Below are 26,962 nucleotides of genomic sequence, written 5' to 3'. Positions count from 1 at the left end.
ATTTTGCATTTCTTTTCCCTCCTTTCTCCTTTGCTAATATCTAACGATTAAACAATTAGAAACTCTTTAAGTTATGACAGTTGTAAGTAATTTCATGAAAGTAAAGGAAAAAAGAGGGAAAATAAAAACAAAATTCAAAATTCAAAATTTTTGCTATTTAAAATCACAAGAATCATAACAAACATCATATTAAAAGATAAGACTAGTCTGTTTTGCTAAATCTTGTGATCATTAGTATAGTTTTGTTGCTTATTTGTATTGTCTAATTTATTTGAATTTGAACTTTTTCAGTGGTAAAATGTGTTTATTAATTATTTCTAACTTTTAATTATTTTTATTCTTTTACTGGAATAAAAGTTTCATCTCTATTTTTAAAGTGCTTTTTTTAATTGAACTAATTTTGTTTTTAAAAGTTTAAAACCTTAACCTCAAGGGAGGTTTTTATAATTTTGCAAACTTCATGAGAGACTGGTAAAATTGTTAGAAATCTCAAGGGAGGTTTCTGAAATTATCCCTAAAAACTAACCTCGTTTGTTCCTATACCCTGATTCTATACACGGCCCATATCGTGTCAGGATACAAATTTACAAATTGCAAAGGTTAGCCACTCGCTCTCGCACAACTGCATTTCAATGCTGACGGCCAGAGCGATTCAGTTTTCTGAAGTTTCCAGTTTCTACTGTTCTTTATCATTATTGTCATTTTCAACGCTATTCATCCACGTACAGAGCTTGAATTGCTGGAAAAAATGTACAAGGGAGAAGAGTAGTAAGAAAAATCTAGGAGATTTCAATGTCAAATGGCTTCTTTACTCTTTGCTTTGATTTTTTCTTTCAAGCTGAACAAAAGCATGTACCATACACTAACTATGGCTGCTCAATTCTGTGAAGCTGTGCCTACAAATCGCAATCAAACTGCCGCCTTTACTGTCTCTAATCGTCAACCAACAAAAACCAAGCCAAGACCCCACCAGCGCTACCAAGTTAGATGACTCGCTTTTGAGTTCTCGCCGAGTACTAAACTATATGTCCGCCGGTAAGTGTTACACGGTTTTTACAAATTCTGGGAGTACAATTTCCCACTACTAACATTCCTAGACCGAGTGGTCCGACGAGCACTGACAGCTGGCTTGATTTATAACGTCTACATTGGTCAATCAGCACTTGGACCGTTTGAACTCCATATGCAAACTTCTACATCTAGCTGCCCAGATGAGCTGAGATAAGCAAAGGGAACTAGAAGAAAGTCCACAGGAGGTGAACCTTCCACCCTGCCTGGGTAATTTTGTGTGTATGACTTCAATCTCAGAGAGCTGCTTCCTCTTTCTGATGCAAGATCATAAAAATATCGTTCCTTAGATGAGCTTGGGCAAATGCAAGTTATCACGAGGTTATGCCCAATGCTTTCTGTCCCCTTATTCAGGAGAAAGAGAACACCATCTTTTTCTGCTTGCAAAACAAGGTGTGTCTCATTCTTGCCCAGTGAAACACAAAGAGGGCAGTCATACTGAAAGCGTCTTCCCGAGTCCCAGTGTTTGCTGCTGAAATGCAGTGACAACTGCCCAGAGGACCCAACAAAGTCACAGTTCTTAAGGGGGCAGGCACATGGAGTGTATATGCAGGCCTCTTCATGGTCATTCCGCGTTTCATAATCCACAAGTTCTGTGCATCCGTACTCCACATTTCGACATGCTCTTCCGACTGAATCAGCGACAGCAGTCTCTCCACTGACTGCAGTACCTTCTCTGTCATTAATTGGCACATTTTCCTGATGTAAATAAGAAGTCAATCAGAAACCATCTATACATTGCTGGAAATCATATACCAGATATGTCAGTTGTCTAAAAATTAAACTAGAGGTAAGCAGAACTTGGGGCACTTGTCGAGAAAGTTAAAACAATAATGACAGCAATTCAGGTAAGTGCATAGACAATATAGCATAAAAGATAGCATCCATATCTGCAAATACATTAAGGAAGCCATGATTGTAACTCCCCAGTTATAGCTGCACTCCTCACATTACACCTGCGCCAATAAACTAGAGGGGAAAAAAATTTTGACATTCAGGTTCTGAAACTACAATAAGATTTGAGAGTTGAACAAAAAAAGATAAAATGGTCCTATATTGTCTGCTTCTTACAATGTTTTCCATGTTTAACCAAAAGATAAAAAGTTATGCTCAAGAAGTCATACTGCTACAGTAGAGAAAGGTAGTCAATGCTGAGTGTTATGCTAAAAAGAAGTTCACTCAGGAATAAGACAAAATATGAAAGGTACACCAAGGTCGCAGAGAGTAGCCTATTCTTTCAAATTAATTATCAAATAAAGAGTTGTATGCATACATCTAGGAAAAGATGAGATAAGCACAGCCCAAAAGAATCATCCTAGACTCAGTAGTTCAACCGCAAGGGAAAAAATGGGAAATACCTGCCATTTTTGATGACACAAATATCATATAAGTTAATTTACCATTTGTAGAAATGGAAGAATACACTGGACAACTGGACACAATATAGTAAAAATAACATATCATCCAAATACCAAGTGTCCGTCCTGCTCCTGTGCAGGAAAATGATCAAACTCAGGTGCCATAATCCTGGTCGGCATGATCTCAGCTTGGCGCTTGTACCCAAGTAGTCCCATCCCAAGGCCTCTCTCCTTACAGACCACCTGCATGTGAATAATAGACTTACAATCTGCAACATAATGTCGAGACTTATAACAATTAAGCATTGTACCACCCCCTTCAACGAAAAAAATTAACACCAAATGTCATGTACCTCCCCTGCACCATAACCACCAAGCTCTTTTTCTTGCTTTTCTCTTTCACTAATTTCTTCCTCACCCCAAGAGTATAAGCAAGGAAAAGAAACAGGGGCCAGTTCATGCAATCCTCTAACAGCGACACATTCATAGTAGAAAAGCTGCAAAAGGCTAAATAGTTAAGCTAAGCACTTGAGTATAAGAGGCCAAAGTGATGTTCTATTTTAATTGTCAAACATCCTCACCTGGAGAAACAACAAACAACCACCAACGGCACGTTGCTTCCCTTGACGATAGCGAGCTACCTCGCGAACTAGCCGGTCAAGCAAGAACTTTCCCCAATTATACTGATGGATAACTTCCACATTTGTCAAAAAGTGGAGGAATGTTGGGCTAACATCCAATCTTGCAGTAGGACACAAAAGAGTGCCTAATACATAAAGAACAAATGATCTTTTGAAATCCTCTCCCGCTTCTGGAGCTGCCAATCGCTCTTCTAAAAGGCGCACAGAAATCCCACGATTGGTGGCATTGTACTTTTGACGCAATTCCAAAATTACATCATCAGGACCTGAATTCACCACATCCTTTCCACTAGCTGCTAATCCCATGACAAGTTCCACATCTTGTGGAGTTAGAGGTATGCGCTCACCGCAAATCTCCAAGCTACGTCTCATGGTGTTAAATCTCTCCAATAGCCAAAGGCACAAACTACGCCTAAGAGTTCGGCATCTTAAACCAAGGATGCTACCAAATCCCATGCTTTTCACAGAAGCCTTCTGTTCTGGCGTTAGCCGCTGTATTACATTCAATAAACGACCAGGGGAGCACCTTGTAACCAGTTTGGTCTGCATGAAACGGACAAAATTTTTCTTCCTCAATTGAAAGAGTCCAAGAAAAGTGTACTTCACAAAAAAAAAAGGGAGTAACCTGCCGTCTTGGTTTAGGAGCCCGGGCAGGACTTGCACTCAAATACTTATCCCACACTTCACGGGCACGAGTAGTGTATTTTTCTTTTTCTTCAGGGCTCATCAGCTTCCAGGCATCTGAGGCAGCTTTTGTGGCCTGAAATGAGCCACACATCATGAATTAACATAACATTCCTAATTTAAATAAAGAAAACTATGATGACATAATATAGCCAGATTCTCACTGTTTTCAGACCCGACGATCCAGGATGTGAAGCACTATACTCCTTAATAAATTCGCGGCTAACAAGTTCCATGTAAATGTTAGTACACCAGTAGAAACAATATAAGGAGACAATGAAACATTGAAGGCCAAAGTTGTGAAAACTTTACCTAAAATGCACCCAAGAGCAGGCAGGGCGGGGCGTGCTAACTTGCCTCTTCTTCTTCTTTTTCCTACTCCCTTCAGAACCTCCATTCTCTGGTTCCTTTCTCTTTTCCATAAGAAGATCTGCTTCACTTGGTACCTTAGAGTTGTATTAGGATACAAAGCGTATCATTCATGAAGAACACCCACTAGTGCTTAAAAGAATAAAGTAAAGTAAAAGTACAACATGAAAAACAATACTGTACTCCTCACAAGAAAATAAGTACATGAAGAAGATGAAACAGAAGCTGTTGCCTAAAAGGCTAAAAATGTCAACTCAATGGCAATAAAATGCACTACAAAATTACGATCCCAATTCTAACCCAAAAAGAGCCCATGTATTGTATACATGTTTTTCCCAAACGTGTATTAAATCTTTGTATACTGAAGCCTAATCAAATTGTTTGGGATTCAGAAGTAAAAGAAATCATTTTACCTACTAATAGTGGTCAAATTTGCGTATTACCCAACCATGCCCCTATTGCCACAGCTGTAGATATAGAGAATACGCCTTAATGGCCAATGGTTAACGATGGCTCTTATGGGTGGTTTTGCTAAAATAGGCAATAATGAAATCGTTGTTTTAGTAAATGATGCAGAGAAGGGTAATGACATTGATCCACAAGAAGCTCAGCAAACTCTTGAAATAGCAGAAGCTAATTTGAAAAAAGCTGAAAGAAAATTTATGACTTTCCAAAATATATAGATTCAATGTCACATTCAGTGAAGATTTATGATACGTGTATAGGGTGTACTCAATGTGTCCAAGCTTGCCCGACCGATGTATTAGAAATGATACCTTGGGACGGATGTAAAGCTAAACAAATTGCTTCGGCTCCAAGAACCGAAGACTGCGTTGGTCATAAAAGATGTGAATCCGCCTGCCCAACGGATTTCTTGAGTGTTCGAGTTTATTTATGGCATGAAACAACCTGCAGTATGGGTCTCACTTATTGATACGTTCGAGTATATTTTACTTGAATCCATTTGATTTCCAATAATTACATACCCGATTTGACCTATGGACGAATATGCAAGCATACGTTTCATGCTTGTTTGAGTAATAGTAATGAGATTTCCCAATATCATGCTAAGAATAGCTAGGATTCCAGAAGAAGATGCCATCCATTTGATGAGAAATAAAAAGGAATAAAAAAAATTCGAGTGGTTGAAGCTGAAGCAGCTACTTTCGAAGTAACAGAAAGAAAAGCATATAACCACCTAAAACATAGTCGAAAATTGTCCAAATTTTTCAAAAACTAATACTGGAAACCAATCAGTGGCTATTAAAAGGGGCCATAGCTCCCTGACATTTTTCAACACTCAGAAACACATAAAGCTACAACCAGCATAAATTGTCATATCCCATATGAGAAGCAAATAACTACATTTCTGGGAGTTGCCGTGCATGATCTATCAGAAGAGCAATATAGATGAAACTAAGATGACAAAAAAAGTACAACCCAGCCAATTTCATGACTCTCTAAACAAAGCCTCCACAAAAGATCCCCATAAAAGCACAACAGAATTACTCGTTTGCAAATTTCTTACCAATGCAAGCATCACCTTGATATTCAAATTCACAAGATTAAGCAAGAAACAAAAACACATTAACGGGAAAAAGTACCCAGTGAAACACTCACAGGCACAAAAGAAGCAGTGTGGGTGAATTCTAGGGGACTAGGAGCTTTGATCAGGTACACACATGCGACAAAATCCAAATTTCATTAACAAAAAATACGAACAACTCAAAAAAGAAATTCCATGGAAATCATACTACCCACCAAAGTGGTCATGAGTGCGGAGTTGGCGGGTGAAATCAAGTGCAGCCGCGTAGCAGCAGACTTCTCCTCGGAAATAACAAAACAACAGATTCCGGAGTGGATTCAGACAGAAGTGTTGATATAATTATGGTGGGTTTCAGAAAGCTAGGTTTCATCGAACTCGACAAATGAAGATGGCCGTTGATGTCTAGGATGGTTGGTTCGCCCGGCGCTGGGTTCCTCTAATGGCCGTTTGGTAGTAACTAGCAAGTAAGTACCATCCATAGCCGCACTAGTTGGCCATTTTCAGTTTATGTGCCTTATAGGGTTGTACCTTTGGCTTTTATCTTTGTTTAAGTATTTCCGTCCTGGCTCGTGAACATTTCGCCCAAGCCACCGGTTTGACCGGTTTGCTATTCCACACGTGTCAAGGAAGATGTACATTTCTTCTTCTTCTTCTTCTTCTTTTTTTTTTAGGGATAATTTCAGAAACCTCCCCTGAGGTTTTTGTCAGTTGCACTTGCCTCCCCTCAACTTCTGAAAATATCACTTACCTCCCTTATTTGAGAAACTTGAGTAACTTGTCAGCCCAAATCAGAAAAAGGTGGATTAAAATACTAGTATCAAGAAAGAGAAAGAAATTTAATCCCACAAATGCCCTTTTTATTTCCTACAACATGTTATTTTAATAAATGTTTTAAGTAATTGGGTGGTAGGGATAAAAAATCGAAAAGTGTGGGGGGTGTTCGTGAAAATGAAGAAGTATGTGAAAGTTGTCATCCAAAAATTCGTACGGCTCCAAGAGTGGTGATTCAATGCAGCTATTATCATTGTCATCCAAGAATGTGATTCAATGCAAAATGATTAATGCATGAAGAATTTAAATACCAACAAAACCAAAAGTAGATAAGAAGCCACATAATATATTGTGCAAAATCCAGAATCCAACATCATATGATAAGTACTAGCTATTGCAATCCAAACCTGCACAAAACACCATCTAAGTGTCCTATTGCAATTAGATGGTGTCCTATTGCAATTAGATGGTGAGGATTGCATACTGCTAACATAGTTCCAAGTGCATGTCCAAAAGTAATGAGTGGGCAGCAAATTTGTGATGGCATCCACGAAGCACAACCCAACAAAAGTTACATTGAGTTTTAGTAAGTAATATAATAAGAGTTAATAGTGCTCTCATATGTAATAATTCCATCAGTTGGAAGAGGTAACTTTCAAGATTACTCAGAATCTCATGCTGAAACTATTTGGTAAGACTTTGACAGTCCATATTGGCAATAGCTTCAATGCTTACAGAGGCTTGAGTTTGGGAATTCTGATTGGTATTAGCTGCAGAGGCTGATTGTGCATTAGCAGAAGCATTTCCCTTTCCTATTTTGAAACTTTTTACCGGTAGTTTTTACCGGTAGAAGGACCAACCATTTGAGAAGTTCTTCCTCTCTGGAAAACACAAAAGAAACTTATATGTAGAAACTTCATGACTTCTTTTATAGGATCAGGAATTTTCTCAGATTCAGAATCAGAATCTGGAACAATATCATCATCTTCATTTTCCTCAAAATCAGAAAAGTTTAAGTCACTGCTGTCACTGGATGCAAGGGACACTCGATCATCATCTGAGCCATCTTCTTATCACTGCTGAAGAGGTGATTTTTGGTGGGTAACTAGACTGACCTGATTCAGTCCTCTCTCAAATGAGGTGAGGTGACTTTACTTGTCCGAAGTGGATGGCGGGGCTTCTCCCCTGGGATCACTCCGACGATCAAGTTAGTATGAGAACGAGAGAAAAGCAATTGTAGGTGTGAATGAACAGTATGCTTACTTGTTGAGAGTATGTGAGGGATACTTATAGAGTGGGAGTGGATGGTAGGACGGAGGTCTCATGCCGGTAGGACCCACACCCTGTCATTACGGCTCTGTTCCTTGTCAGGAGGTCTGACTCTGACACTGTAGCCGCCTGGGCAGGATGACGGGGAACCTTTCCCAGTAGCCATTAAGAGCATCAGTGCTTTTCAGATAAAGCACTGGTCCCGGATGATGTCAGGTGGCTTGACATCATCAGCGTGCAGCCGAGGTGGAAGTCTGAGGTGCAGAGGTTATCTAGACAGTAGACCAGGGGCCATATTCAGCACGAGACCGTGCTCGTTTGAGGAAGGAGGTGAGATCACCTCGGCATTCCTATGATGGCCGAGGTGAGCACCCTCAACTGCCCAAATGATGTTTCCATGACTCATCAGAACTAGAATGATAATACTCATCATCATCCCCAGAATTTTGAAAGTACTCAATCTGTGTTCCAGCATTATTATTAATTCCCAAGTTCTCTTGGAAAGATTGATCATTTAAATTGTTACCAACCTCATTAGGTATAATATCCATGTCAAGGACAAACAAATTGATTACAAGTTCACTCTTATGAACTTTGAACATTTCCTTCACAGATTGATCATCAATGATATCCATGCTACCTATAGCTTTTGGAATTCCATATCTCATGTGCAGCAATAGATTCACATTCTCAGGCATGTCACTCAATGCCTGCTCAGCAACATCATTCAATGGTTGCATGTAAGAATATCTTTGAGGATCTACATTGGGAATTCTAGTTTTCTTCCCCATGTAGTGGACTACAACAATATCATGAGCAGCAAGAGTTCCATCCTGTAATTTCAACATTAAGATATTGGTAATCAAAGACTAATACAGCATGAACACACTTAATAAGAGATTTCAGTAAATGAGAGATTTTAGAAAGATCATTCTCAAAAACTCAGATTTTGTCAATATCAAATGAATTACTTAATAAGGCTTCATTCTTAAACTGGTGTACACCTAGTACTACACTTGGTAACTTGAACAAACATGACACACATGAAGAGCATCTGAACATACATGAAATACACAAAGAAATATCACCTGATAAGCATTATCGAAGCAACACATAAGCTTAGCAATCTTAGAAATCATGTAACTACTATACGTAGAGTAGAACAACATGCCTCTTCCAAGCTATAGTAGTTTCATCCTTGTCACTTTATTGCTGCAAAACTACTTATATCACTTAAAAGAGCCACTTATTCACATGAAAACTACAAAACTCCATTCATTAGTTCTATAATGTCACAACATTATTTTGCTTTTACTACCGACTAGAGAAAATCTGTCATGATCTGCACAAATCAGTTGCTCTGTAGTTTATTTGTTAAAGAATAACTTATTTGATGTAGATGATATTTATTGACATAACAAACATTATATTTTCATCATCACAACCAAAAACTCAAAACTTTCATGCATAACTAAATCTAAACAAGCATAACGTTATCATCATCAAAATCTAAAACTCAAAGTTTTCATGGTAAACTAACCTAAACAACATGAACTAAGTATGATCATAAAAATAGTTTATGCAAAATGCCTTGTAAAAGCATAGTAATCGAAATTTCTAACCTCTGTTGCTGTGAAGATTAGCAGTGATTCAAGGAAAAATTGATTGTCTCACAACTTTATGCCTCAAACCTTCCTTCCAGAAATCTTTCTTTCTCTCAACTCTCAACACAATAGTAAAGATGTGAGTAATATAAAGGAGATATATGACAAGACTACATAATTGTCAGATTATGGCGCGATTGGAAGTATTGCTTTGGCGCCAATTCCTCTCTTCTCGTTCAAGACTCTGGTTTTCTTCTTTTATTTTAGTCCTAAAAATATTTTATCTAAATTACGTATGTTATTCAGTGCAAATATTAAGGGTATAAGAGTCATTATGCAGCAACTTATGTCAGCAATGGGTCCCAGTTCCCAGCCAAGGAAGGTAGGTGATATTTTTAGAAGTTGAGGGGAGGCAAGTGCAACTGACAAAAACCTCAGGGGAGGTTTCTGAAATTATCCCTTTTTTTTATCCCCCCTTCTCTCTGCTGGGTGACAAGTAGATCAACTTTTAAAAGCCTTAGGCGCAGTTGGATATTTTATTCTCCTTAATCGAGTTTTATGGATTGGATGGCTAAATTGTTGCGGGTTAGTCTCCGGCATATATAAGAATGTTATACACCAGCAGCATTGTTAGATGTGGGTGCAATGCAAAATTGGCTTGCTTGCGCCATCCTGTCTATAAAAAGTCGATCATCCAAATTTTGAAGCTCCCATGCAGAGCATCTCATCCTGGGACAGTAACAGCGGAAACCACCTAGAAGGTCACAAATAAAATAAAGGGAAGGTGTAATTTCCATATTGCCGAGTATATTGGCTCATTTATTTACCGCCCGGGCTGCAGAATTACCGGGTTGATGGTCCAAAGCTATATTTTGCTTTTTCTTGCAGAGAGTAAACTATTATTCAACGATGAAAATATGAATAGTTCAACGATGAAATATTATCCAACCGTTTGGAGGATAGGTCAACGATGAAAATGAATGGAAATGCCCATAAAAAAAATATGAAAAGGATAAACAGCCTCCCTACCATTCCAATGCACAAAAACTACACATAACGTTAATAATATAGTACAGCATCACAATGGAATTTCTTTTCTTTTCTTTTCTTTTCCTAAACTAGAAAGTTTTAACAAAGTGAAGTCAATCAGCCCTGGTAAACAAGAACTTCATGTTATTACCACTTGAGCGAGAACAAGATTGTTCGGCCCGTATGCATACGTCCAACTCAAGCTGTCCACAATTCCTGGTATAATAGCATGGAACCAGAAGAAACTTCTTTGCAGGAGCGCAATCAACCCACTTTCGGATGCTTTCTACGGAAGATTGCAGTCTAATAGATGTATCCCCGTCTCTTACAGTAAGATCATAAGAAAACCGAGTACCTGATTCTAACGGTGCAATACGAACAATATTTATTGCACTTCCATGTCGTTCGTTGAAGTGATTCAGGATAAAGATAATATTTCCATCACCCTCTCGAAGAATTATAGACCTTTGGCTTTTCTCCAAAGAAATAGAGAAGGGCTTGGCCAAAAGGAAAGTGTTGCCAGAAGCTGGATGTCTTAGCTTAAAATGTGAATATAATTGCCAGGCAGAGCCAACAAAGTTGCAGTCAAGAAGAGGACATGAACAAGGTGCAAGAATGCATGTATTCTCATGTTCATGCTTATTACAGTATCTCACCATCTGCGTGCACCCATACTTAATGTTTCTGCATGACACTTTCACCGATTCAAGCACTTTCTCAATGGCTCGGCATCGGTTGTACCCGATTGGCCAAGAGCAGGATGGACACTTGTTACGAATCTTTAAGCAGCAAGAGCTGCATGCTATATGCCCATTCTCGCACTGAATTGTAGTCCAGAAAAATAAAACGCATTAGTCCTTGTCCTTGTACATGCCTGCTAACAATTTAATAATTTGCATATATGTAGACTATATATATAAAAAATGGGGCTGCAGGACATGACAAGAATGACGAGTGAGATGCATAATCATTACACAATTACACAGAGATTAAATCTCAGCTTCAGCCAGGTAGTAAGACTACTTTCTGCATAATTCTTTTTGTTTGTAATACAAAATGTGAGTAGAAGTTTCTCGAAGGACCTTGGGTAAATACACAACAACAATTAACCATACTGACAACCTTAGATGTTATCTTACTATATGAAAAAAGAATGCATCCCATATTGCAGCTTAAGAATGAGACTTGACGCATGCAAACATTTTTAATTGAAAGATAATTTGCAGGCATTACGAGTCCACGAGAACAAAAATTATTACCCAAAAGATCCATAATGAAGTTCTACTAGTCACTACAAATGTCAAAACAATCCCAATCAATGCATTTGTAAATGCTTTTCTCAAGAGGAATCGGGAGAAATGAATTTTATCAGCTAGCTGGCAAAAGGTTTTTGACGTATTTTTAGTAAATCATACAGAAAATTCAAATAATGATGCAAACAGACAGAAGCTAAACCAATCACATGAAGCTGAAATATTTCCTTGCAGGCTGGCGCACAAGATGTAGTCATTGACAAAGCAATATAGCAGTTGCAATTCATCCACTTGGGAAGGGAATACAAATTAGGAAGAAGATCTAGGGAACCTAAGAACATAAACCCACAATCTAGAGACCACGTCCACACTCCTTTTACAATCTAAAGTAATAAATACAGACAAATGATTGAATTCTCATCCACACTCCTTGTCCACAATACGACAAAATATAACTAATGCTGTGTTTGTGAAAATCGAGTTGATAAACTAAATCAACAAACAACAAAACTACCTAAAGCACGTAAGTCAACATTTTGACCACCAATATCATCTTTGCCCCCACATAGACCTCCACTGCAACAGCCACTAAACATTATAAACAGCAATCCCACCCGATTGGGACTTAATCATAAGCAGATGCGACAATTCTGTCCAACTGGCCATAATAATTGAAGCACTTCAACCAATTTTTACCATGACTAACATAGTGCTACCAGCTAGCATCACAATCGCCAAAAACATCTAAATTAAACACTGTAGACAATATTACGGTGACCATTGCACCAGGGACATAACTAAAGCAACAGAATCAAAACACCTCAAGATCACCAACAGATAATATCCACTGCCACCCACAAATTTAATTCCATTTCGAATGCTGTCAAGGTAAGAAACTCAAAGTCCACAAGAATTTGAACATGAAACAAAGTACATGACCTTTTATGCATTCAATTGTTATGGCAAATAGGGAAACTCAGAAGATCATTGGCCACTATCCTGGCCAAGTAGAAAAATCATCAAAGAATTCTTGCATATTCAGTGTCCATAATACATACATCCAGGAAGCAAACTTGATACAGAACCTAGTAAAAGAGTGGAAGTGGGATTTTGAGTTTCTTTTGTTTCTTCCTGAGTTTTCTGCAAGCAACAGCCTCTCTATGCAAAACTAGATCCACAAAGAAACAAGGAGAGGATATACTCATATACAAGTTATGATTTTTTTTGGTCCAAACTAAAAACTTTATTACAATTGTAGTCGTTACCCATGGCATTCAATCAACACCATTCCAATGAGTTCGGCCCGAAACCACCCTCCAGATAACATACAGAGCCTACAATTCTATACAAAGCCCAAGGACCAATAGAACAGAAGTGACACAAAGAACACATTCAGCTCGAAATTGCTATTCCAACTCCAACCACTAAGTACGCCAAGAGTTAAAGTTCTCCTATCCACTCGTAATGTCAACTTCAAATACATTTAAATTGTAATACATCAACAGCAGCACACTTTCGCAACTACTGGTACCTCAAAGTTGATCCATTATCTTAGCTAGCCCTAATTGGGCTTTGATCAAAATGCATCAGCAACAACGATACTAAGCATGCCTGATAATTCGAAGTAATTCAATTTTTGAATTAGGGAAAAAATGGAAAATTACCTGAAAAACAGGGATGCTGAGGGGCTCAATGCAGATAGGGCAATCCAATACATCCGGGTCAGTAAGGGTAACGGAAATGGGCCCATCTCTATTGCCGTCCTCGTTTACCTCAGGCTGCGGCTGCAGAATCCGGTCGTCTTCCTCCTGATCATCGTCGTCGTCTTCGTCATCGTCTTCTTCTTCTTGGTCTTCGTACTCAGACCCTTCTTCCTCGGCTTCAATTTCATATTCAGACTCTTCTTCTTCCTCTTCCTCTGCGTCCCCTTCCACTACTTGAACTAAATCATTTGTTTGTATAGGTGCATCCACCGCTGGCTGGGATGGTTGGGGTTGCGGCGAGACTGTGAGTTTTTGCCTCTTAGGGGTGGGTCTGGAGCTGCTGCTGCTGGGATCGGACCTTTCTCGTTCATCCGCTTCATCTCCCAGAGAGAATCTCGCCATCTTCCCTTCTTTAACCTTACCAATCTTCTGTCTCGCCGGTCACTGGTTGAGGGGATGAGCGTGAAATTGAAATTATCGTTCTGTTTTTTCATTGGCTTTTTGAGGGAATTTCGATTTTGGTCCCTTGACACTTCATTTTTTACATAGTCAAGCATCCAGCACACAAGTACCCATTTGTGCCCAAAAACATTTCAAAATTCGAGGTTGATTTAGCCAACTTGTAATTTATCTGGTTATTACAAGTTTACATCTCAAGTGAAAATAGGCTTATGTCAAGCCAATTTGATATCAACTTTATATTTATTTATGTTTAACCCCTAATTTATATCTCGTTACCTTATAAATGAAATATAATACTTAAACAATAGAAATCATACAAAATTCAGATATATAATTTATTCAAACAGAAAAATTCCCGTCATATTAAATTATAGACATGCAAACAAGTACATGTTGCTTTAGGACCAAGTGCTATGATGAATTTATATAATTATTATATTAAATTATGTATTATGCATCATATCTTTTGTATTTTCATATGACTCGTCTCTCGCTTTAAGATAATTAAATGGTAACCATAAATTTAGTGTGTGGATAGACATATGATATGAAGGCCAATATGATTCGTTCCACTATTATAATTAGGAGTTTAATTCTTATTATTTTTTATAGGTATATAATTGTGTATTAGAACTTGTCAAATCTTATATAAAAATCTACAGAAGAAATAAAAATCAACGTTACTATAAATCATAGGCTGTCTAAGCAGGAGAATTTTTTTTTCTCACAAGCATGGCACTGTCTACTTTAGGGTTTGTTGTGTTTAATTGAAAATGGAGGTAACTCATACATAATTTTACATAATGCCAGGGACAACTTTTGTTAATCTGCTCAAGCGAGAGAAACGATATCGTGTTGGAGCTGAACCTGAGGACCTCGGCTAAAATTACCTCCCCAATCATCTTTGGTTTTGAGTTTTGAGAACAAAAGCAGCAGGCCAAGCAAGGGTATTGTGAAAGGATGGAAAGGGGTTGTCTTGGCTTCACAACAGCCCCGGCACATTCAATGCCAACAACTTTCCCCCATCCAAACAATTCTTTTTCAAAACAATTCCATCAATTAGTCCCTTCTCCATCGACAACTGTAAGCACAATAAAGCAGAATATTAGTTCCAAGAGCATAAGTAGTAGAAGAATAAGAAATGGGTTTTCTGTTAGAGCATCAAAGCAGGCCTTTTCTGCTGCTAGCTCCGGAAATAATTTATCCAGCAACTGGGATATCTCCAATTACTCTGCTGCACCTTCTTTGCTGCCCAGATTTGAAGAACTCGATACCACCAATATGCTTCTTCGCCAGAGGATTGTTTTCTTGGGTTCTCAGGTTTCAGTCTTTGACTCAATTTCTTTTTTGTCAGCATTTGGCCTTTCGACATGGGGTCGGGTATCAACAACTTTCGGTGTTTTTATCGTTTTTTGGGATTCATGGACTAATTTGCATTTATGTGAGCTTAAGTTGCAATTGTTCCTAAGTTCTTGCCAAAGATTGAATTTTTAAAACTTTCATGGCATTATTTTGGGTCGAGAAGTAAGAGATTTGGTTTATAATCAAATAATGTTGCTTGACTTGAAGTACAGTTTGAGTACATGGTCCTTTGGGGCGTGAGGATATAGTTCATACTGGAGTTTGATTAGTTTTAGTCCTAATTTTTTTCCATTTCCAGATTGACGATGCTACTGCAGATTTTGTCGTTAGCCAGCTATTGTTTCTTGATGCTGAAGACAATAAAAAGGACATTAAATTGTTCATCAATTCGCCTGGGGGCTCTGTTACTGCTGGTAGGTCTATGCTTATTCTTTATTCCCAACCGTTTACATTTGTACTCTTGTGTTGCACAACTGTCTTTAGCATCCATATATAATAGATGGTAATGTGTATATTGATCAGACTGTGCTCGATAATAAGCCTATTTTTATAACAATCTAAAGCAACTTAATAAATGTGGATAGGAAACTATAATGGACACTCTATGGAACAACAGTTCTCAATCTTGGAATCAACTGGTTTCCTTTTCTTACAGGAGAATTGATTTCAGAAAATTAGCAAAATTTTCATGTATAGAAACTTCTTCTGTAGCAATAACATCTGAACCACCATCTGCAAAGTGCATTACTGTTGCTGTTATTGTATGTTGTTGCAACTGACGCTATGGTACCATCTTTACCCTTGTTTTCAATTTAAGCTACAAAGCACAGGATTCGTTTCTTTGGTAAATACATTCAGGTATAATTTGCCTGGATATAGGTAGTTTGGAAGCTGTTTTCTTCTCATTCGATCAGAAGTTTATGAATTTAACTTAGCAGAACTATTGAGTTTCTGCTCAATACTCTAAAATGCTAGCAGTTATTGTATTGGTGCATATATTCTCTGGTCATACACTTGAAATTTGAATCTTTTCCTTTCAAATGTTTTTGAATCTTCAATATTACTGCTTCTGTTGTACATCACCGCAATAACTTTCTTGATGATCATTGTGGTTCAGTTGTTTGACAAATAAGCATACAGGGCCTGGGTCATAGAGGAACATCTTACTGAATATATATTCCTAGGATAAAGAAAGATGCCTGCATTTAGAGTCGCACGAATCATCTGGCATGTGGTAAACAGTTGGCTCCATAATTTTCTAAATATCAGAAGTGTAATGTGTTCTTATAAGTTATATATGGTCCACATGAATGCTAGAAAATGAATTTAAATTTTGCCCACCTCCCTGTAAAAATTGCTGAGTAATCATCTCCTCTTGGAGGTCGATCCAAAGTAACGTGCACTATGAGATTACATGTGGTCTAATGTGGCTGGCAATTGTGTAGATTCTAAGCAAAACGCATACCTTTCAGTGAATGGATTTTCTCTTATCTTCTCTATAAACAGGGCTAGTTCTTGTGACAGTGATAACCATTGTATGTAGGTATGGGAATATATGATGCTATGAAATTGTGCAAGGCTGATGTTTCTACAATCTGCATGGGGCTTGCTGCTTCCATGGGTGCATTTCTCCTTGCATGTGGTAGTAAAGGGAAGAGATTCTGCATGCCAAATGCAAGGGTGATGATCCACCAGCCTCTTGGAACTGCAGGAGGCAAAGTAAGTGCTCTCAACTTGTTGCTGTTGCTAGTAATGTCTTTTCAATGTCTCCATCCCTAATATATATCCACAATATGAAGCTTACTCTTGTACATACAGTAAACTTTTGTTGAAAGTCGGGATATATGAGTGAATAGAACGTCAAACACATTCGTTCATTTTTAATAGCCTAACAGGATTCATAAACTCTTGTTCTTTTTCCTTCTTTTCATGATATATACTGCTTATTTCTCATTCACTTCTATGTGACTTTGTATTTTCCTACTTGTGTCTCACAAATTGCTAGTAGAAATCAATTAAAGCCTTAATCCATAATACTTCAGTATGATCTGTATTTATTGGCTTGATGTTCCCCCACAGCATCTACTTATTTAATCATTTGCGCTTCTTTACCACTAAAGTGTGCTATTTTATAGGGTAAAAGAAAAGATCCGCAGGATTACACTTTATTATGCATGAAGATTGTGATTTTCATTTGATATGCAGGAGGATGAAACTGTGGGGAGTTGCGTGGGTTGGCTAAGGGTGGGGAATATAAGTTTTAGAATTGATAGCAGTTGACTATTTAGCATATTGGGGAAATGGTCAGGAGGGTTTCTTCATGGCATTTATTGAATATTTCACTTTTGAAAGTAACATTGTAGTCATGTCATTGAAAATTATGGCTTGCTAGCACGAAAGGAATTAAGACCAACTACATTATTGTCACTGATTGGTCATGTACACATGATATTTATTCAGGCAACAGAGATGAGCATAAGGATACGAGAAATGGCGTACCACAAAATCAAATTGAACAAAATACTATCAAGAGTCAGTGGAAAGCCTGAAGAGCAGGTTGGATATCCAACATAATGTTGCATTGATTCATTCGCTACCTAGAAATAGGCTCTAATAAAGCTACTAGAATTAATGAATTATTTTATTGTAAATGTTTCTTCCAGATTGAAGTGGATACTGATCGGGATTACTTCATGAATCCTTGGGAGGCAAAGGAGTATGGTTTAGTTGATGCAGTGATTGATGATGGCAAGCCAGGATTAGTTGCACCGATTATCGATGCCACACCTCCACCCAAAACCCGGGTGTGGGATTTATGGAAAATTGAAGGTAGTAGGAAAGCCAGGAAGAATTTTGCCCTCAGAAGAGAAAATTTTCCAGAATGGATATGTTGGTGGTGAAAATGAGGAGGGCCGAGGCACAGAACAGAGAGAAGAAGCGCCAACTCAGTCATGAGGCATGCCGGTGCATCTCGTGTATACTCCGAAGTACGGAGTTTTGGCCATTGATGGATGCCTGCGTACGAATTTGCACTTTGGGAAATAGAAGTTGTACAAATTGCAAATCTTACTCAGGAGGCTACAACTGTAACTATCTTATTTCCAGATGTGTTATGGAAGACACCATATAAGATTTAAAGTTGCTCATCCAAATCAAGATTCTGCTTTTAAGGGCTTTATAAGTAGAATTTTGGTTTTGATTCTTCTTGTCTTGTACAATTTCAAATTCTGCCCGTTTCATTCATAACTGGAGATGTAATAACATTTTCTGGGTGCACCAAGATGGCCGGGGTAGGGCAGTGATGAATTTGTCCGAACGCATCTTCTCTTTTGTGTGTGTGTGTGTGTGTGTGTGCAGGGTAGGGCAAATTTGTTGAACACATTGGGTAGGGCAATGCTACGAGACCCCATATATGTATGGATATATGATGCTTACGCTGAAAAATGAACATGACTCGTAAGACTGGGGATGTATCCATCTTTTGTGGAGCTTAATTGATTGTAGCTATACATGAACCAAAGGCACAAATATAAAGTCCCATCCATACACCCCATTGAATTCTAAAACCATTGGGATTACATATAATAATCACATTCTCCTCCACTGCTTTTGACAGAGCACCGAGCGTAACTCGTCCGACAGCACATAATTTGGATCAAGCTCAACACTCCGAAAATAATTAACGAAATTAAAACTATGAGACAAAATTTTACCACCCCAAATCCTAGTGGTTAAGATGCCTCCTCTCGAAACTCTGAAGATGCCATTCAGCATAGTACCCGTCATACAGTTTTACAGAACACCTACCCAACAAGCAACCTTGCTAATGTCTGCAGTGGTTCCTACGTTTGCAGCGACTAGCGTTCATTATCAATAGCCAACTTTCAATCATCAAATAGAATTAACTGAGTCATCGTCACTGCTGTCACTATCACTACTGCTGCTCCCACTCCCACTGCCACTTCCACTCCCACTTCCGCTTCTACTGCTCTCGCTCCCACTACTACCGCTAGAGCTTGAAGTTTGCTCCTCCCTTTCCTCTGCATTCACCTGTGCTCGAAGGGCTTCTGCAGCATTACGTCCCTTATCAGCTTCATCATCACTAGCATCCACATCAGCTATCTCATCATCTGTATCATTTTGATGCGGTATATTAATATCGATTCCTGTATGATACTCTTTCACGTCATTATTTCCTCCATTTGCTACATCATCATCATCGTCATTCAATATATCCAATTGTTCCACCAGATCATCCATCTTGTCAGGTGATGCATTTGATTCATTTTCTTGAACAGGAGGATGGTCATCAACTTTCTCATTCCTGGGTTTTGCATCTGCACCTAGGGAGAAATTAATTAGTGACTACAACATAAGCAGATTACAACCAAAAAGAAAAATTGCACAGACTCAAAATAAGAAAATAACTTACACCACACTACAAACAACATAGCCTGGCATGTTCTACCATCAATATGAATAAATTTTAAGTGGCTAAAACAAAAATACAAGGGTCTGATTAACAGATGGATTTATCACATGACTCACTAGCATTGATCATAAAATATGCTGCAACTACCAAGGATTCTAGTAGAAGCATGGGGCTCAAACAAACATGGTCTGCAAAACCATTAAAGCTAAATTTGCTAATAAAACAATATACATCTTTCAACTCATGTTCTTCACAAGCACCACGAATGATTGGCTCAACAGCTAGATCATTACTATAAAAACAAACATCCATCTGCTTCAACATCAGAGGGGGCATTGACAAAAAGGGAAAAAAAAAGGATCGGAGGGGGTAATTTTACTGATCCAGTGGTACAAGGTGACAAAAGCACTCTAAAAGTAGTATAACCTAAGTTTCAATACGATATGCAGCATTCTCACATAGTTCAACAATTATTCAAGTGCTTTGTGACTTGAAGCCTTTATTATCTAAAACCAGGGCTTTTTACTGGCTCAGCCCATTTATGAAGACGATGCAACAAGAAAAGGATGCATATCAGTTTTAATACAATTATCTCAGGTCTTTTGTAAGGTGGGATCAAGTTCATTAGATGAGTTCATATACTCCAAAATTGATTTTGTTTTGACTAGCCTTTTCCTCTTCCCCTCCCTTTCCATTTTTTTCCACTTTTTACCCTCTTCCCATCCTTAGTCTTATGGAGCAAAATTTCCAGTATATGCATGGTTGCTAAAACTTTCATTAAAAAAATATATAGACCTTGCGATTAAGGTGCCAATAAGAAAGAAAAGATCTAGATCTCTCTATTGCTGGAACATCGTCAAAATTTGCAGGACAATTTGACCACATGTACATGGTGAGTTGGCAGATCTTAAAAGCCAAAGAGAAAGATCATTCTGAATCCTAAGAATGATTCATCAATGATCTCAGTGTATAGAGATAATGGACCTGAACTAGTAAATGAACACAATATCTGTTAGATACATATGATCTAGGCAGTTAAACTGTCGGGAAGCTAATTCTCAATACATACAACAACCTCTCACATGCTGAAAAGCAACATCATAGACAAGCATATTACAGCAAAAAAAGTTACATCCCTTTCCACCATCCTTAGGCCATATCCCAAGTTAGACACTTCTTCATCGAACACATACTATAAACTCACTAGAGTTTCACACAGGCACTTTAAACTTGCTCTGATAATTTTACATGCACTCATTCTGATTCACGCTCAACACCTTGGTTACTCAGAATCAAAGCTAGTAAGGGTGTAATATGAAAACATATACCTGAGCTTTTGAACCCTCCAATTTCAATCCTTTCCACCTCAACCTGTACAAGCATGCGAAACAACAGCATTAGCTTTATGAAGCAGTATTCGAGCAAAACTAAGAGCACATTCCACTGACCATCTCCTTCTATCCCAGAAAGTTTGTGTATGGAGAAGGTGTTGCATAAAAATTGTTGAATCAGCTTTATTACAGGCAACCATTCAGAGGTCACATGTGACTCTCGTAGCAAGATGAAAGCAGACCAAAGCAAATTGATATACTCTCTTGCCAAGACATGAGTGATTATACGGTATTAGCATTAGTTCACCGGTGTTTAAAAGCATTTCCAATCAGCACAGTCAGTAAGCTTTTTTATCCTCCTATTCAAATTCTGCACATGTTTACTTTTACTAGAGACACGCACATATAGTTTCCGGTGCAAAATGTAGAGGAAAGTATTTCAAAAAGGCACATACTGGTTGACAATCAGAAAGAGAGTGAGATATTCAGTTGCAATGACAAGAAGGTTCATTCCATAAATAAAGTTTTATATGGCAAGAAGAACATCCTTATATTGACACATTCTCCACAAAATCAACTCAATCAAACGCCCAAAGCGACAAGTACAAGCAAAAATCTGCTCCCAAGTAGAGTTCAAGACTTATTATTCTCATTCCCAATGTCTAATTCCAGATGAGCTCATAAACAAAAGAAAAGATAGGTGCAATAAAAAAAAACAAAATTATTCACCCGGTAAACTAAGATCACTGCTGAGTTCAATAGTTATTTTTCCGGACAAATTGAAGATAGCAAAACTAATAGAGAAAAATAGGACAACAAGACTCAGCTGTCCTTACCACTACCAGAAAGAAGAAATAAACAATAATCAATTTAGCCTCCTCATCAAAATTCAATTTCGATACTATCCAAAGAAAAGTAAAAGTCGAGCTCAAAGAAATCATCTTTCGTCTGATTCTAATCTCAGTATCCCCTATCAAAATAAATAGACTCACCGGGACAGCCGGAATTGTGGTTTTGTTGAAAGGCAATTTATTCCCCTTTGCAACAGGCGGCGAGCCAGCCTCAACAGCTGGTCCACCTGAAGCCGACGAACTACCAGCAGCCGCTGCCGCCGCCACAGCAGCAGACGCAGATTCGCCAGGCAGCCTTACATGCCTCAGCCGCTTGACCGCCCGGTGGAGGCGCTCAAGCCGAAAAGACTCACCGTCGAAGAACAAAACGGCGTCGTTCTCCTTGTAATCCTCACTGCTGCCCTCAAACGTGACCTTGGGCTTCCCTGCTTGATTGTTTTGAAATTCAACCGTAATTCTATTGTCCTTGTTCTTGTGCAATGTTCCCGGTTGATTCTTATCAATTGATGCGGGTTTAAATTCATCTGCCACATGAAAAAAAAAATTAGAACCCAGATATACCTTTTGTGGCTAATTAGAAATATAGATTTAAATGGTGGGATTACATCGTAAAGTGCAGAACTTGGAAGAAGGCTGGTGGTCTTTGAATGAGGAGCCTAGGGTTAAATTGTACCATCGATCGGGCAGTGGGGCCGTGCTGGGCTCGTTTTTATTGATGTTTGCCATCTTCTTCTTTTTTTTTTTATCAAAGAAATGATACGTTAATGATGAAAAGTTGATTAATAGAGAGGCTCATAACAAAAATTCGGGGGCTCTGTAATTTTTGAGAACTGAAGTATGATTGGGGAGAAGAAGAAGATGGTGATAGACCGTGGGTTTCTTCCTGGGTCCATGGTCCATGAAGCGTTGGAGGCTCGGTTTGGTGTCTCCGGACTATGCGCCGGCGAGAACAAAATGATCTGTCGTTTTAGGTTCTATTTTAACAAGACTACGTCGTTAAATCTGTAGCCGTGGGGTGGGTGCTAAGGAGGTTAATCAAGCCCAAACTTCTGCAAATCCAAAAGCGAATCGAGTATTGATCTAATTAAGTCCAGTTTCACTTAAATTTGTCAAACTTGATTTTGATGCGATTGAGCCTAGCTAAATTTGTTAGAGTTAATTTTGACTTAATTGACTCGAGCTTCACTTGAATTTGTGAAACTTAATTTTTGAGCTCAATGGAGCACTTAAATCATGCTAACCAATTTGTTTTCGAGAGCTAGATTAATACTAACTTAAAAGTAAATCAAAATTGTGCCAGCCTAATTGTATGCATTAATAATAACCATGATAAAATTTTAAAAGGGCATAATGTTGATTTCACCATTTTATTTTTTTTTGTTTGACTAGATGCTTTTAAAGCCATTAAAGTTATTGTCGAATTTGGTTTCATTATTAGTTCAATCGAATTCAAGCTACTTAATTCATAAAGTTATAAATAATGAGTCTAGATTAAAAGGGTCAACCTCTGTTCAGATTTGATTTAGTAAGTTCATGAACCAAAATTTACATAAGCTCAATTCGAGTATTCTGTCTTTTATCCCTATGCAAAATCTTGAGTTCAAATAAATAAATAAAATAAATGATACTTTTCCCAAGTGGTCATAAATTGTTAAGCGTTGGCCTCTTGGATGTTTGTGAACTGAGTCAAAGAATAATCTGTCGACTGTCCCAATTCCTTCGATCCCTAATTACCTTAAAGCTAACAGTCCACTGCTCTTCTTTCGAAATTGAGCAAACGAAATGAGAACCCGAATAGGAGGAGGATCCTGTTACAGTTTATCAATAGGAATTGCACCAACATGCTTTTCTCTTTTTCGTGGAAACCAAAGAAATATCCATCAGACTCTTGTTTTCCTGAGGTCAGACCGAGATTTTACTTCAGAGAAGCCATTGCCCGGAAAATACTCTATCCAATGCTCAGAAAAGCAATCCCAGAATGTACTTAGAACCTGCAAAAATTGCAAGACCCAATTCGACCCTTTACTCAATCACCCCCGTGCTTGCCGTTTTCACACTGCTCATTTCGGAGGTACGCTTTCCATACTCATTTTCGAATTTAGTATTATTCTTCTTTTTTTTTTACTTTTCCCCTCTTAAAGTTTACTTACATGCACTGGTGTTGGAATGTGACAATCTCCATTGTTGTGTTCTGCTTAGCTGAGGCTGCTCTTTTCTCTGTGTGACGAGTCATCTTGTTTGATAAGGTTGATAGCAACTTGGTTAATGCTAGTAATGACAATCCGGTTTTCTAAGATGTTGAAGAATGTGTTGCAATGACGCAATGCCATTAGGTTCTCCACAGTCTGATATCAATACTTGGGGAGCCTTGACCTTATGTTTACTGATACATATCCCCAAAGCAAAGTTTAATATGCTGAGCTGAACAATCCCCCAAAAAAGGCTCTTTTTTTTTCTGCTTCTGCTTAGTCATGATATTCGTTTTATTCGTTCAACAGAGTGTCTTTGCTGGATCCTCATCAATGGCTATTTGCCGAATAGAACCAGTCTTATTACTGCTTTTATGCAGGAGAAACAAAGAGGAAGTTTGAGAGTGTATATACTGGGGGAACTATGGACACCCCAGACTCTGGGATGGTCTTTCAATACTGGCATTGCTGTGGTTCTGAAGACCCCTTTGACCCCGGTTGTACTGCTGCACCACATGCTTCATATGATGATTAAAGCCTTGATCTTTTGATGGTATGCATCTTGGAGTAACTCAAACTATTGTTAGCTTTTAGATGATTATTTGGTCTGGGACAGTGTACAGATAACAAATACAAATTATTTCCTTTCACCGTAGTGAAGAAGAGTTCTATTCATCCTTCGTTGTCTGGTGTCTTGTCTACTAATGTTTTTGTTTACGAAAATTACATAATGCTTGGCTGGTTATAGAAAACAAATTAATATATTTACCTCAGAAGTTCATTGATTAAGCTTTGAAGACCATAGCACCATGAGGCTGTAATAGAACTGCTGTAGGCAACTTTATTGATTGAAATGTTTATTCATGGCATGCATCATATCTTCCATTGCAAAACCTCACAACACTGACCCACCCCCGATCGAAATAAATTTTTCATCATATAGAATATCACCCCTGCCAAGAAATCATTGTTGAGGGGATGTAGGAGAAAAAGAAGGAACAAGGAATTTGAGCAAACAGGATAAGCAATGAGGATTAATTGTATCTTAAACTGCAGGGATTGAGAGTTATCTTTTATTTCATTTTGAAGCCAAAGATTTAATATTTGAATTCATAGTTCATTGTCTCTAACCATGCTGCTGAGAACCAGCAGTCAATCAAGCTGGTTGTTATCAGGTTGGTACTGATCAAATACATACTCTGAAAGTTGGTTCAGCAGGGTAGTGGTTTAGCTTATATTTTCCAACAGTTTCTGGAAGTAGCATAATTTGACTTATCAGTCCAAATTCTGAGCAATAGCATTCTTGGATATTTGCTTGTGACTGCACAATTTCCACCTAGTAAGCTGATGCTAAGGCTACTCATCAATTGTTGAAGCAGTTACTTTGTGTACGGCTTGACTTTAAAAAACATGATCATAATCTAGATTTGAATAAAAGCCCATTGCCAGACATGAATTTAGTCTTGGAGCAGATAATGCCTGTGCTTGTCCCAAATAAGAAACTGATATCATGTCGGCACAAAATTCTCCAATAGTTCATTCTTGAGGAGTTGATGATTGTGCAATAAATTAAGTAGAAGTTGTTTGAATAAGGACGATTAGCTTTGCAAGGAAAGTCAAATATCATTCATGATTAATTGAATAACATGGCACCACGGAACTTTGGCTCTTTTGGAAGCAAGCCTCAATTAAGGCCCACAAGTTTATGTTTCACGCATGTAATGTAATGTAATATTCAGAGTTTAGGCTTGGGATTCTTTATGTTCTTATTAGCTTGGTAAACACCAATTGCATGATTTGAGATCTGCGTCGCCGGGACAGCACTTATATATATATACATATATATATTCTATAACGGTTTCTAGACGTAGCATTGTATCAATTCCAGTCCAAATTCCGAGCAAGTAGCCTTGGTTGTTTGGCTTGAATGGTAGTATGATTACTAGTAATTTGATATTATATTCTCCTTGCATCGAAGGTTTTTGCGTGACTGGTTATCTTTCCATCTAATATGCTACTGCTATTAGTCAAGACACAGGAGAACTTATAAACTGTTAAAGCAGCTAAGTAGCAAGGCAGAGTCCGTGTCCCTTGTTGCTTGCGAATTTCTGAAGGCTTGATTCGGCTTCAAAATGATGCCTCCTGGAAGAAGTGAATTTCTCATTGGAGCAGATAGTGACTTTCCTTTGTCCCAGACAAAGGCCTGATATATTATGATGGGACAAATTTCACACCTTCGAATGTCCTTCCTATTCTTGAAGGGCTGATGATGTTAAATGAATCAGGTGAAATTCACACAAAAAGGGACTAGCATTCTCGAAAGCAAACTCATAATTTGGCACCACGCGAGCCTTGATTCGCTCGTCATATTCGACTGCATGTCCTTTCTTGTGTTCGTGTGCTTTTTTCCTTATCTTTGGCTCTTTTTGAAGCAACTTCAACGAAGGCCATCAACTGTAGATTTTACGCATGTAATGTAGCAGTCTATCAAATTATTGCCCAAATGCTTGTCGTAGAAGCAGCACAGCAGCACAGGGAAATTCCTGAAGAATTGCTGTCGAAGCAATTTGTTCGTGTCACGGCACCTATCTCATCTAGTACCATATTTATGCCAATATCTTGCGACTTGCGGCTACACGGTCAGACGTCCCACACGGCCACGATGTTGACGCAACCATTCATGTCCAAGACAAAACAAGTTACTCCTCCACAACCCCTTTTTAACAAGAAGAAACCTCTTCTAGCTCCTCAACCTTTATAAACATCACTTGATCGCTTGATCCTTCCCAAGTTCTCACATTCTCTGATAAAGATTCTGATAATTTACTCAGAGAATGGCAGTAGCGGCCTCCTCTTCTAATTACCTTAAGCTTCCTCCTAGGCCATCTTTGACGAAAAACCATTTTAGCTGTACAATTCATGGGGGCTTAACAAGAAATGTTGTCGTCAAAGCAAGAAAGGATGACCACCATGCTCATTATGGAGGCAAGCTCGTGGATGAGAACATGATCGTTCTACGAATGAGAATCAAGAAAATGAA

The 26,962-nt window shown here is 38.3% G+C and overlaps 5 protein-coding genes across 8 annotated transcripts; 2 read left to right on the top strand and 3 right to left on the bottom strand.

The window, feature by feature from the left end:
* Positions 1 to 766: 766 nt before the first annotated feature.
* LOC113763984 (protein MAIN-LIKE 1-like) lies at positions 767 to 6,129 on the bottom strand. Of its 3 annotated transcripts, XM_027307995.1 has the most exons (9): positions 5,882 to 6,129; positions 4,897 to 5,029; positions 4,064 to 4,197; positions 3,916 to 3,973; positions 3,693 to 3,827; positions 3,008 to 3,610; positions 2,780 to 2,923; positions 2,541 to 2,669; positions 767 to 1,767 (listed from the first exon to the last, which is right to left on the bottom strand). In XM_027307995.1, exons 3-9 carry the CDS (start codon positions 4,171 to 4,173, stop codon positions 1,153 to 1,155), a joined length of 1,794 nt encoding a protein of 597 aa, XP_027163796.1. In that variant the 5' UTR covers positions 4,174 to 4,197; positions 4,897 to 5,029; positions 5,882 to 6,129; the 3' UTR covers positions 767 to 1,152. The 3 variants fall into 3 exon arrangements, with proteins under 3 accessions (XP_027163796.1, XP_027163795.1, XP_027163797.1); XM_027307994.1 differs by lacking the exon at positions 4,897 to 5,029; XM_027307996.1 differs by lacking the exon at positions 4,897 to 5,029 and having other exon boundaries at positions 1,688 to 2,426.
* Positions 6,130 to 10,312: 4,183 nt separating this feature from the next.
* Positions 10,313 to 13,760, bottom strand: LOC113754145 (E3 ubiquitin-protein ligase SINA-like 10). The gene is made up of 2 exons (XM_027298500.1): positions 13,257 to 13,760; positions 10,313 to 11,160 (listed from the first exon to the last, which is right to left on the bottom strand). The coding sequence occupies exons 1-2, from the start codon at positions 13,695 to 13,697 to the stop codon at positions 10,453 to 10,455; spliced, it is 1,149 nt and encodes a 382-aa protein (XP_027154301.1). The 5' UTR covers positions 13,698 to 13,760; the 3' UTR covers positions 10,313 to 10,452.
* An 814-nt stretch (positions 13,761 to 14,574) lies between these two features.
* On the top strand, positions 14,575 to 18,439 carry LOC113760401 (ATP-dependent Clp protease proteolytic subunit 3, chloroplastic). The gene is given in 6 exon segments (XM_027302959.1): positions 14,575 to 15,077; positions 15,418 to 15,532; positions 16,663 to 16,838; positions 17,580 to 17,675; positions 17,783 to 17,971; positions 17,973 to 18,439. Coding segments are annotated over 6 exon segments (1,038 nt in total). The 5' UTR covers positions 14,575 to 14,717; the 3' UTR covers positions 18,075 to 18,439.
* A 130-nt stretch (positions 18,440 to 18,569) lies between these two features.
* LOC113760402 (ELL-associated factor 2-like) lies at positions 18,570 to 22,680 on the bottom strand. 2 transcript variants are annotated; one of them, XM_027302960.1, is made up of 4 exons: positions 22,339 to 22,680; positions 21,875 to 22,257; positions 20,880 to 20,922; positions 18,570 to 19,462 (listed from the first exon to the last, which is right to left on the bottom strand). In XM_027302960.1, exons 1-4 carry the CDS (start codon positions 22,457 to 22,459, stop codon positions 19,011 to 19,013), a joined length of 999 nt encoding a protein of 332 aa, XP_027158761.1. In that variant the 5' UTR covers positions 22,460 to 22,680; the 3' UTR covers positions 18,570 to 19,010. The 2 variants fall into 2 exon arrangements, with proteins under 2 accessions (XP_027158761.1, XP_027158762.1); XM_027302961.1 differs by having other exon boundaries at positions 18,570 to 19,456.
* Positions 22,681 to 23,415: 735 nt separating this feature from the next.
* On the top strand, positions 23,416 to 24,748 carry LOC113761105. Its single transcript, XM_027303947.1, has 2 exons — positions 23,416 to 23,804; positions 24,303 to 24,748. The coding sequence occupies exons 1-2, from the start codon at positions 23,516 to 23,518 to the stop codon at positions 24,455 to 24,457; spliced, it is 444 nt and encodes a 147-aa protein (XP_027159748.1). The 5' UTR covers positions 23,416 to 23,515; the 3' UTR covers positions 24,458 to 24,748.
* The last annotated feature ends 2,214 nt before the right edge of the window (positions 24,749 to 26,962 follow it).

Source organism: Coffea eugenioides, chromosome 2, assembly GCF_003713205.1.
Source record: "Coffea eugenioides isolate CCC68of chromosome 2, Ceug_1.0, whole genome shotgun sequence".
In the NCBI taxonomy this organism is placed as follows: Eukaryota; Viridiplantae; Streptophyta; class Magnoliopsida; order Gentianales; family Rubiaceae; genus Coffea; species Coffea eugenioides.
Note: the sequence above shows the minus strand (reverse complement) of the source record. Positions and strands in the feature narration are given on the sequence as shown.